The sequence below is a fragment of the Leucopleurus acutus genome, assembly GCF_964270905.1.
Source record: "Leucopleurus acutus genome assembly, chromosome: 2".
Classification (NCBI taxonomy): Eukaryota; Metazoa; Chordata; class Mammalia; order Artiodactyla; family Delphinidae; genus Leucopleurus; species Leucopleurus acutus.
The window spans coordinates 64,785,605-64,797,606 of NC_139143.1; the positions used below are offsets into that span (position 1 = coordinate 64,785,605).

Sequence of the window (12,002 nt, forward strand, 5' to 3'; positions counted from 1 at the left end):
ACTATACTCCAATATAAAATTAAAATTAAAAGAAAATCCTAAAGACAAAAACAAACAAACAAAATAACCTGAAGGATCCTAATGTTCTAAATATGATATGGAAAAACCGGTCTAAGAATAACTACATTAACAAAAAAAGCAAAGACAAGTGTTTCACCTTGCCAGATAATTAAGATTTACTACAAAACCACCCTAATTCATCTGTAGTACTGGGAGTGCAAAAGACAAGCAACTGAAACAAATACTCCCAAATGCATTTGTTGGCATAAAAAGTCTCTCATTAGAAGCAGCCTGCACACAAAAGGCTTGATAAATACCCATTGAATGAATGAATAAATGACATCAGGCCTTCCTGAGGCATCTGCCGCATCATTAACTACGTAGAATTCACTTGATGATTCTAGTAACTAAAACAAGCTTCTAAAAGTGTTCAGTGGAAAAAAGTAGGAAAAAGAATGAGATTAATAGCATTATACCCTGTATGTAAATTTTAAAACATATAAACAAAACATTATTTTGGAGGAAAACACAAATATATGAAGTAAATACCTGAAGGTCAACTGGAAAAACACATCAAATATACTCTAGGGTAAATGCCTAACATGGGGGAGATAGGAGTGAAAATGAAGACAGAAGATAAAAGAGTAATGATGATGTAAAATGGAGGAAAAAGGGGGACCCATACAGAAGGTGGCATAAACAGAGTATGATCAATCCAATCCTAAATATCTGATGTCTCTAGAAGAAAACAGTCTTTTTTGTGTGTGTGTCAGGCAGTTTAGATTAAAATATTAATCTAACTTTTACAAATAAACTAAAGCTCAGAAGTTAACTGGCCCAAAGTCACTCAATTTGTGACTACAAATCTAGATCTACCTCTCCAAAGCCTACGATCTTTCTCTAGTGCTACATTTCTTATTTAATACTCTCTGGTCAATAGATAAATGAAAAGAAAGGTGAGAAAATAACACTAATCCATTCCCTTAAGAACTGATGATGTTAGTCATGGCTAGTTACAGCAGAACATAAAAATATAAGAACTATTACAAGGGAGGGGCAATATTTACCTCTTGATTTAGAAAGCAGCCACAAGAGATAAATACAAAGCTTGGTAGTGTAGTGGCTAGGGCATGGACTTCAGAGTCAAAAGACCCAAGTGTTAATCCCAGGTGCATTCTCTTGGACAAATTATAAAACCTGTATGTCTCCACTGTAAAATGGGAAAATGAAATAATGCATGTGCAATGCTTAGCCCGGCACAGAATATGCACTCAAATGTTAGCAATTGTTATAAGCTACTATCCTTATCTTCTTTCATTTATCAAATTCCAGAGTAGTGTAAACAGCTGTCCCTAGGTATCTTGGTTCCAGGACCCCCTGCGGATAGCAAAATCCACAGATGCTCAAGTCCCTTGCAGTAGGCCCTCAGTATCCCTCCTCAAATCGAAATGGGCTGAATGGTTTGAAACATACAAGTATGAGGCTACTCCAGCTTCCTGTATCCCTTCTGGCTGCAAAACAAATGTGTACGAGCTCACACTTACCACTCTCCAAATACCTTCTATTTCCACTCACAAAAACTTATCAATCACCTCTCTTGAAAACAAGGCCCTTCTCTCAATTTTCAAGCTCTTCAGGCTATCTGAGACTTTTAAATTGCTGACCATTCAAAATGACCTCCTTAAACCTCTTTCCACCTTCCCTAGTTTCCGCTGTCAGAGCTTTACTTTGCTTGTCACGTTTGTTTGTTCTAGGCATCTGCAGAAACTACATGTTCAAAAGTTCTGTTTCAAAAATGATCCCCTCTATGAGGACAGCTCCAGCCCAAATCTCATTTTCACTGAAGTCTGCATTTAAGTGCCTACATAACGTTTCCACTAGGGTATTCTGCTCGCCTCAACTAACATCTCCTTCTCCTTTAAAACTCTTTGCAACTCTTCCAGTTCTTTTTTAACACCTCCAATTCTTCTAGTTGCCCAAGTTAAAAGAAAAAAAATTAACTCCTCTTCTCTCTTTGAACTTTACTTCACAGATTCATCATTTTAGACCCTAGAATTTATTCTCTCAACCACAGTAGGCTCCAAGAAAGCAGCTACTTTTTCTGTTTTGTCTGCCAGAATCTTGCACAGAAGGCAGCACATAGAAAAGCCTCGGTAAACATCTCTTGACATTGAGATGGACAACAGAAAGGTGGTGTTGAAGACAAAGAGCTGGTTAGAGGCAAACTAAAACCCAGTTCTTCTGAATCGTAGCCCAATGCTGTTTCTACTGTACTGCATTGCCAACTTGCCAACCTATCACCAAACCAGATCATTTACTTCCTCAAAATCTCTGCTCAATGAACCCTCTTCATTTCTACTGCCAAGTCCTTGTTATGAAAAACTTCAACTATTCCAATTGCTTTTCATTTAGTATTCATCCCTCCAGCCTTTCTCCTGTAACACATGATGTCAAAATAACACTCTCCAAACACCACTTCTTTTGCTGGATCTTTACTGCCTTACTCCTTGGTTTAGCTTGCAAAACCCATCACAATTTCCAGAATACACTCAGCCCTCCGCATCCACAGGTTCCACATCTGGGTAGAGGGAGGGCTGAGTGTACTACGCCATTTTACATAACAGACTTGAGCATCCAAGGTTGGGTCCTGGAACCAATCCCCCACGGATACCAAGGGATGACTTTAGCTTTTATTTTCTACTCAGGCTTGTCTGCTATCACTTCCACCCATATCAAGTACATCGTCTCTTTTACTCATAACCTTTCTCATTTCTCCTGACAATTAAGTACTATCTGCCCACTGCAGGCAGGCAAGCAGACACACACACACAAACTAGGTAAAGGCCACTATTCATATTAGCAGCACCAGTGTATCTTATTTCAGTTCATGAAGCACCTGTATTCCACAGAAGTAAGGTATATGAACCACACATGTCATTTCTCTTAAAACCACGTCTTCCTTGACAACTCCAGTCCAGTTTTTCCCTTTTTTAAGAAACTACTAAACAATTCAGCTCTTTGTATTGTTCACTAACGCTCAAATCAGATACCTTAGAATATTAAAAGTGCAAAAGAAAAATCTCAGAATTCATTTAATTTAGCAGTAATGACTGGAATGCACAAGAGTATCCCAAACTTAACAAAATCTCCAAGGTAAGTGCCGTAGGCATGTTTGTTTGTTTTTTTTAAAAGCTTCATGAATAATTCTATTATTCATTCCTCCTCGTAGAGCCAATCCAGTCAGCCTCATTTTTTAGATTAAAAAATTGACAAAGAAAAGGTAAAGAAACTTGCCTAAGGCCACCTCCCAGCCTACAGGCAGCAGAGAGTAGTGGTTAAGAGCACAGGCTCAGATTCAGGCTACTTAAATTCCAGCTCACTGCTTACTGAGAATGTAGGCAAGTTGGTTAATTTCTTTGTATCTTTATTAATCTCTTTAAAATGCTGTGTGTATCTCAAAAGAGTTTAATTAGGACAAAATGAGTTAGTGTATATAAAACACTTAGAACAGAAATAAGTGCCCAGAAAAGCTGCTCAACATCACTAATTATTAGAGAAATGCAAATCAAAACTCCAATGAGGGGCTTTCCCTGGTGGCGCAGTGGTTGAGAGTCTGCCTGCTGATGCAGGGGATACGGGTTCATGCCCCAGTCCAGGAAGATCCCACATGCCGCGGAGCGGCTGGGCCCGTGAGCCATGGCCTCTGACACTGCGCGTCGAGAGCCTGTGCTCCGCAACGGGAGAGGCCACAAGAGTGAGAGGCCCGCGTACCGCAAAAAAACCAAAAAAAAACTCCAATGAGGTATCACCTCACACCAGTTAGAATGGGCATCATCAGAAAATCTACAAACAACAAATGCTGGAGAGGGTGTGGAGAAAAGGGAGCCCTCTTGCACTGTTGGTGGGAATGTAAACTGATACAGCACTATGGAGAACAGTATGGAGGTTCCTTAAAAACCTAAAAATAGAATTACCATATGACCCAGCAATCCCACTACTGGGCATATACCCAGAGAAAACCATAATTCAAAAAGACAGATGCACCCCAATGTTCACTGCAGCACAATTTACAACAGCCGGGTCATGGGAGCAAGCTAAATGCCCATCAACAGACAAATGGATAAAGAAGATGTGGTACATATATACAATAGAATATTACTCAGCCATAAAGAGAAACGAAATTGGCTCATTTGTAGAGACGTGGATGGATCTGGAGACTGTCATACAGAGCAAAGCAAGTCAGAAAGAGAAAAACAAATATCGTATATTAACGCATATATGTGGAACCTAGAAAAATGGTACTGATGAACCAGTTTGCAGGGCAGAAAGAGAGACACAGATGTAGAGAACAAATGTATGGACACCAAGGAGGGAAAGTGGCCATGATGGGGGGGGGGCGATGAATTAGGCGATTGGGATTGACATGTATATACTGATGTGTATAAAATGGATGACTAATAAGAACCTGCTGTACAAAAATTTTAAAAAAGAAATAAGTGCCCAATAAATGTTCACTGTCAATACTGGAAATAAAGGATTACAGCCAAGCTCTAACTTAGTTTCATGCCCTTTCCACTACACCAGTACCTACCTATATTTTGACAAGCAGCTTGTATACTCCTGAGGGCAGAGCTCAAGTCTCCTGCTTCCTCAGCCACCCCCACCACACCAAATACATTGTTGGCAACAAAATAATATTGATATTTTGAACAGATGTATGGATTCCTACTTCTAAACTCTGATACCTCAGCCTAGGATCCTACTTCTGCCAAAGCAGCCAGGATGAATGAATAATAAGAACTTACATAATAGGGCTTACTGTGAGCAAAGCACTGTTTTAAGCACTTTACACATTTTCTCCTGTTATCGATTTCAAATACTCCATAAAAAGAAATATAGGGCTTCCCTGGTGGCGCAGTGGGTGAGAGTCCGCCTGCCGATGCAGGGGACACGGGTTCGGGCCCCGGTCCGGGAAGATCCCACATGCCGCGGAATGGTTGGGCCCGTGAGCCATGGCCGCTGAGCCTGCGCGTCCGGAGCCTGTGCTCCAAAACGGGAGAGGCCACAACAGTGAGAGGCCCGCGTACCACCAAAAAAAAAAAAAAAAGAAATATAAAATAAGCTTAGTACTTATGAGCCATGTTAATGCTACAAAACATTTTCTACCAAAGCTAGTTGTTACTTTTACGGAAAATATAAAATAATTTTAACTAGTGATTCATTACAAAAACAAAGTCCTAAAATAAAACCAAATTTTCTTTCAAAAAATTCGGCATTTATGAAACCAGTCTATCGCAAAGGATTGACATTCCTATACTACAAATACTCAAAAGCAATTTCCATTCCCTTGAGACAGGTACAATTTTATTTTTGGAATCTACTTTAAAATATGGTCTTGAAAACAAAACAGGTAACATACACCTGGCACTAAAGTACAATCTGCAACATGTACGTTTTCAACAAAGAGTATTTAGTTTCTTACTAAAGTATTTTAAACATATAAATGTTTCTACCTAACAAAATGTTTGTGGATATCTATCCACAAGATATTGTGGATATCTATCAACTCTCTCCTAGTATGACTGCCACTTTAGGGCTCCCTGTCTCTAATGTCTGTCCTTTCCAATCCACTCTATCCCCCAGTGATCTAACTAAAAGATCAATCTGACCTCACTCTCCGGTTTCTCCTATTTAAACTAATTCACTAATTCTCCTCTCAGTCAGGTTAAAATCAGAGTTCACCTGCACAATAATCAAGTCCCTTCAAAACCTGGCTCTAACCTCCCTTCCCATCTCTCTCCACCAACAGGAATCTTTCCTCTGCCTGAAACAAAATTCTCCCATCTTGAACTAGCCATTCTGCAAAGCATTTTATGGATGAGAACTGAGGCTCATAGAAATAATCTGTCAGAGGACACACAGCTAGTGATAGACCGTTATCTAGAATACAAAGTCTTCCTTTCGAGTTTCTAAAGACCTTTTAAACTATTTTTGGTACCTATTTGTCAAATGTTTGAGAATTGTTTGAATGTCAGGCTCTTCTCATTAGCTCTATATATGAGCTTCTCCAAGATGATCCTTTCGGGTTCAGGAAGAAAAAAATAGATTTTTTTAGTCTTAAAAAATAAATTAAACCACTCTGCTGGGGGATGCTGATAATGGAGGAAGCCGTGCACGTGGGGGCAGAGAGAGCAAGTACTAAAGGTAATCTCTGTACTTTCCGCTCAATTCTGCCATGAACCTAAAACTGCCCTAAAAAATAAAGGCTATTTTTTAATTAATTTAGCTTTATCAAGATTAATATAAGGATTCACACTTGATCTGAAGGTCAGCTGGTCATAACAGCAGAGACTATATAGTCAGAAACCTGAGGAAAGAACAGAAGTTCCACAAACAGTGGGCTTTACTTCCAGCACATTGTGAGGCACTGCAATTTATGTGTGCTCAATGAAGGAAATTTAGGGATTATATTATTTAGTTTTAACTAAACTGACTCTCACAACATGGAGAAGTAGCTTTGAAAAAATTCCTGCAAAGACTGCAAAGATAATAATAATGCAAGCACAAGCCAACAAGAAAATAGCAGCGCTAAGTACAAGCTATTTCATCCACATTCTGATGTAAAATAATCTAGTCAGTCAATCACACACCTCTCATCAAACTACTACTTTTTAAATAAGAACAAAAAGGTCTGTTAACATAAAGTTTTAGACTGTTTATTTTCTTTCTCATCTTTCTTAATCATCTAATTTGTGTAATTTATTATGTGTACCAATATGCTATTAGTATACTAATACCATATTTACATATGTATAAATCTTATAAACAATTAATTACATATTAAAGGTCCATGCACAATGCTTTTCTGATGGGGGGAATACAAAAAAATTTGAATATCCACCACTTAAGGCACTTGACCAAGTCTTTTTTTTTTCCTCTTTAGGGTGGTCATCAATCTTCCTAGTTTGCCAGGACCAAGGCGGGGTATGCTAGGCTTCATAATGGCCCCTCCAGAGATGTCTGAGTCCTAATCCCTGAATATGTTGCCTTACATGGTAAAAAAGGTCTTTGTAGAAGTGATTAAATTAAGGAATTTGAGATGGGGAGATAATCCTGGATTGTCTGGGTGGGCCCAACGTAATCACAAGAGTCCTTGTAAAAGGAGGCAGGAGGATCTGTCATTAGTAGATGTGGAGACTGAAGCAAGAGGTTGGAATAATCCGAGGAAGGAGCCACAGAATACAAGCAGCCCCTAGAGGCTGAAAAAGTCAAGAAGCAGACTCTTCCCTCAGAGTCTCAAGAAGGAACCAGGCCTGCTGACACCTTGACTTTAGCCCAGTTAAGACTTATTTTGGACTTCTGACCCCCAAAACTGTAAGATAATAAATGTGTGTTGTTTTAAGTCACTAAATTTTTGGTAACTTGTTACAGCAGCAATAGGAAACTAACATAGGGGATTCCTGGGACTTAGGACTTTCACTGCTAAAACCAGGATAAGTTGGTCACCCTATTTTCACATTTTCAATGCCCATAACAACATCTGGTACTTAATGAACATGAGAAAAACTTTTGTTGAATGACTTTATGATGAAACATACAGATAATGTACCCTTACTATTTTACAAAGATCTACCATATATGTTATCTCATGTTATCCTCCTAACAACCCTGTGGGGTGTGAATGGATTAGTTTTCCCACTTTTAGGATATAAGGACTAAGGTTTAAAGAAATTACAAAACATGTCCAAGGATGCAGATCTAGTAAGTGATGGAGCCGTATCTACAATATAGGTTTCCTGACCTACAGTCAAAGGATTACAGTAGTCAGGATCCCATGAATCAGGCAGCCTAGGTTCAAATCCAGCTCCAAAACTTAATAGCTGCTTTACCTTAGTCAAGTTATTTAACTTTTCCACTTCCTTAACTATAAAATGTAAAAGTAAATTATCAATAATACTAATAGGGTTGTTGTGAAGATTAAAGGTGCTAAAATGTGCAAAGTACACACCACAGGTTTGTCAGAGATAGTTGACAATAAATAATAGCTATCATAATTATTCTTGCCACAGCTATAGTACACTTATGCCTAAAATACTCTGTACTATTTGATAAAGAATCACATGAAGTATGCAAAAGGAAAAAAATAGCAACCAGAATGAATAATAAGAAGGATAGGATGAGTCTTTTGTGAAAGTAATCTAAGGTTAGGACTCCAGGCTGGAAAGACAAAAGGAGAGGGGAGACATAAGCAAGATCTATAAATATGTGACAGTATAAATAAAGTGATTGCAAAATTCAGTAATATTCGTAGGATGAGGAGTTTAGAAACTTATAGAGTATTGTAGTATAAACACATAGCACTCATAAATCTACAAAATGGTACGGCTTAAGAAAGAAATGGATCACAAAGTCTTGGAACACTTTATAAATGACAGAAACAAAAATGACTCTTTGCAAAACTTGTCGAACCCTACAAGGGCATTAGGCTAAGGGAGAATGGAGATGTTGAGAAATGACCTAACAGACCATCTTGTAGCAAGAGTTAGATCTCCAGCTGAGTCAGTGACATAATTTAATTATTCCAATTTCCCAAGGAAGAACAGCCTCAAAAGACACAACATACCCTTTGCCAATCACACCACACACCACTTCTCTTCCCTGATGTCATCATCACCCTTCCAAAAAATTCTCAAGACTTAATATCCTATAATGCCTTTCCACGGCCTCAGTAAAGAACAATTAAAATATCTTAAAATTTAGCAGCGCAAACAAATCTCAAAACAAACTAATCCAATTGTTTCTTAAACAAAAGTTTCTTAAACGTTGCACTATTTACTTAATCCCTCAACATCCATTTTTCACTGTGAAAGTCAACAAACTTTACAGAACTTTATGACTATTATTTTCAATACTAGGCTGATTTTTTTCTTCCCCAACAGGTCATGATCTCCTCACTACTTCCAATGAATAAAGCTGAGAAACCATATTGAGGTCAGCTTAAGCAAAAGACAGCCCGAAATTAAACAAAGTAATAGAAGTATGGTTAATTTAAATCTGCAAATGATTTTAAAAACCACACTGTAATGCTTGATTTCACTGCCACCAGCCAATTAATTTTTTTTAAATCATGTTTAAGGGTAGAAACTTGCAACTGGTAGATAAGTTAGTCCTGGAGATCACAGTATAGTGAGTATAGACAACACTATTGTATTATAATTATCAACTTGCTAAGAGACCAGATCTTAATTATTCCCACCACAAAAAGAAATGATTATGTGATGTGATAGAGATGCTAACTACTGCTACAATGGTAACCATATTACATTATGTAAATTCATCAAATCAACATGTTGTACATCTGAAATTTACACAATGTTATATGTCAAGTATACTTCAACTAAAAAAAAAAATCAGAGATCCTGGTGTTTTAAACTTGAATGAAAAGTGTAACCTCTTTGCTGTCTCAACCATTTCAGAAAGTGATGAAGAATAACATGGCCTAAAGATGGGCAAGATCAAGTAGAAAGAGGAAAGAAAAAACATATATAACCTACAAACAACTAAACAGCCCCCAGAAAGAAGTGGATATGAACACAAGGTTTCTGTATCTCATGTACAAATTTAAATTTAAAATGAGGTGAGTGGACTCATCTCCTACATGCACTTCTTGGTAACCAACATGATACTAAAAAGTAGAAGGTGAGATAACATTGGTCTCATTAAAGGGTTCGGAATGAACGTCAAGAGACCAAATTTCTTGTTCTCTAAAACGTCTATCAACCTGCCAATCAAAATTGTTCAGCCAGGCAAGTGTTTTCTTTTCTTCTTATTTACATATTATTTTCTATGAACAACAACTCTACAACTTCAGTGTCTTTGGAATCCATTAGGCACCCACATAAATGAAAAAAAAATTGTTGGTGTTTTGCAGAAATAAGCTGAACAAGAAACTTAGTTTATCTAGATTTTAATGTAACAGCAAATCACTTTGACTGAAGAAGCATCTTTACAGTCAGCAAATGTCACACATCTCTGAAGAAACTCCCTCGGAGGGCAGAATGGATGTTCCAAGTATAGTAGTAGCGATCCTTTGACTGACAAGCTTTCTCTTCTCCTTCAAAAAACCCCAAATGTGCCAGGGACTAACAGAAACTCCACAAACTTATAGACAAAGCACTCTTCCCGCCTTCAAAATGCAGGACTTATCCTTCCATTACTACGGGGCATTATCCAATCCACACTACCAGAAACCCCTGTACACACTACACCCTAAGACACTGTCTGCTAAACAGCTTATCATCTACCCCTTGAAAAAGTGCTTCATAACGCCTCCCAAAAGTCTCGAAGAACAGCAACCCCAAGTGTACCCGAGGCCAAAGACTAGGAGAGAAAGGTCCAGGAAAACCAGTGCTCGTACATTAGTCACCTTCACGACAAGTCACGTTTTTAAAATTGCCTGTGGGGAACACATCACATCCGACATACCTTATGCCCTTCCCACACCATGAAAACAAGTGGCTGCTACTAAGCCCGAGCAACTTGCCCAGCCTCTATCTGAACACTTCCCACACACAACCCACCATCACCAAGGGCCAGGGTAACCGGGTACAAAGGCACCCAGGCGCTTCCCTCTCCCACTTCGTCTCTGTGAATTCCAAAACGCACCACGAAAACCTCCGCAGAGAGGGCTGCCAGGCCAGCCCGCCGAGGAGTCACAGAGTAATCGGTTTGTCGCTTCATAGGAGCCTTGGAGACCCGCACCCTAAAAGCCGGGATGATTTGGGGGTGTGACCTGGGCCGCTCCCTGCCCCCCTCTCCCCTCACGGGAAACTCCCGTGTGGTCGCGGCTACTCACCAGACCAGGGAACACAGAGAGAGGAAGGAGACTAGGGCCAAGGCCCGCCGGTACTTCTTCATCTTCTCCTCCTTCTTCCCCCTGCCAGAAGGCGGCACATCCTCTCGGCAGCTGCTACTGCCGAGGCCAAGATGGAGGAGCCGGAACAGGAGAACGAGGATGAGACCGAGAGTTCGAAGGGCTGCGGCGCTGGAGGAGCGCCTCCTGAGCGGCTCGCGCGCTGGCCGCTCTCTCCCAGGGGCCCACAGCGGCGGCGCCGACGGGTGCGCTTCACAGGAGGCTTCCGGGGACCGCCGTTGCTGCCGCGGCCGCCAGCTCGTCCGCGCCCGCCTCCTCCAGCCGCCGCCGCCGCTGCCGCCCCATATCCCCCCCGCCCTCCCCGGTTCTCGCTCCGTGCTGCCGGCGACCAACGGCCGCTGCGTACTAGCCTCTCAACAACCAATCACCGGCGGGGCCGCGACACCTCATACACCGCTGAGCTGGAAGAATACGCGTCACCCACGTCCCGCGGCGCTCGCACCCCCAACTAGCCTCCGCGCGGGCCACACCCCCTCCGACGTCTCAGGCGGCTGAGCCAGAGGGAGGAGGACACAAAGCAAGAGAGGCGGGGGTGGCCACCGCCCCGCCCATCTCAAGTCCCGCCCACTTCAGGAAGTCCGAGAGGAGCCTTGTGACCCTCAGCCTTCTTCGTACGATGGCCCGCCCTCTAGCCCAGGGCGCGCCGAGTCCGTGCAAGGGCCCTTGGGAGCTGTAGTTTTCTCTCCGGAACCCTTCCCTTTCCCTTTCCCTGTCCTTCCCAGTATAACTGTTTTGATGAAGAGGTCTGTGGTTTCGCTTCTCACTGCAAGACTGGCCAGCTTTGGAATTGTTACATCCAGTTTTCCTTTTTTGACCACAGTTTGTGGCAAGGCCTAGAATGACGTTGGGGGAAAAGCTATACTAATAAAATTTAAAAGACGTATTCCGGGCGTCAGTGGGCCGGGCCCATCAAGCTAGGTGCTGATTGGCTAGCGGAAAGAGGTGTGCCAAGAATTCCTCTCATCTGATTGGTTGGAGTGAGAAGTCTTCCGCATCTTTTCCGCCTCTTGGAGAATTTCGCTCCCCGCCAGATTCCTCCATTGGGATCGGCTCGATTGGTCTTCAGTCT

At 41.1% G+C, this 12,002-nt stretch overlaps 1 protein-coding gene across 5 annotated transcripts in view; it reads right to left on the reverse strand.

The window, feature by feature from the left end:
* Positions 1-11,205, reverse strand: part of SUCO (SUN domain containing ossification factor) — a 76,366-nt gene extending 65,161 nt beyond the window's left edge. For 3 of the 5 annotated variants that reach the window (XM_082832363.1, XM_082832364.1, XM_082832365.1), the window contains exon 1: positions 10,856-11,031. In XM_082832363.1, the coding sequence (XP_082688489.1) occupies positions 10,856-10,917 (62 nt within the window). In that variant the 5' untranslated portion in view covers positions 10,918-11,031. Of the gene's footprint in view, positions 1-10,855 lie in introns of all 5 variants that reach the window. The other 2 variants (XM_082832367.1, XM_082832366.1) reach the window with 1 other exon arrangement.
* Between the last annotated feature and the right edge of the window lie 797 nt (positions 11,206-12,002).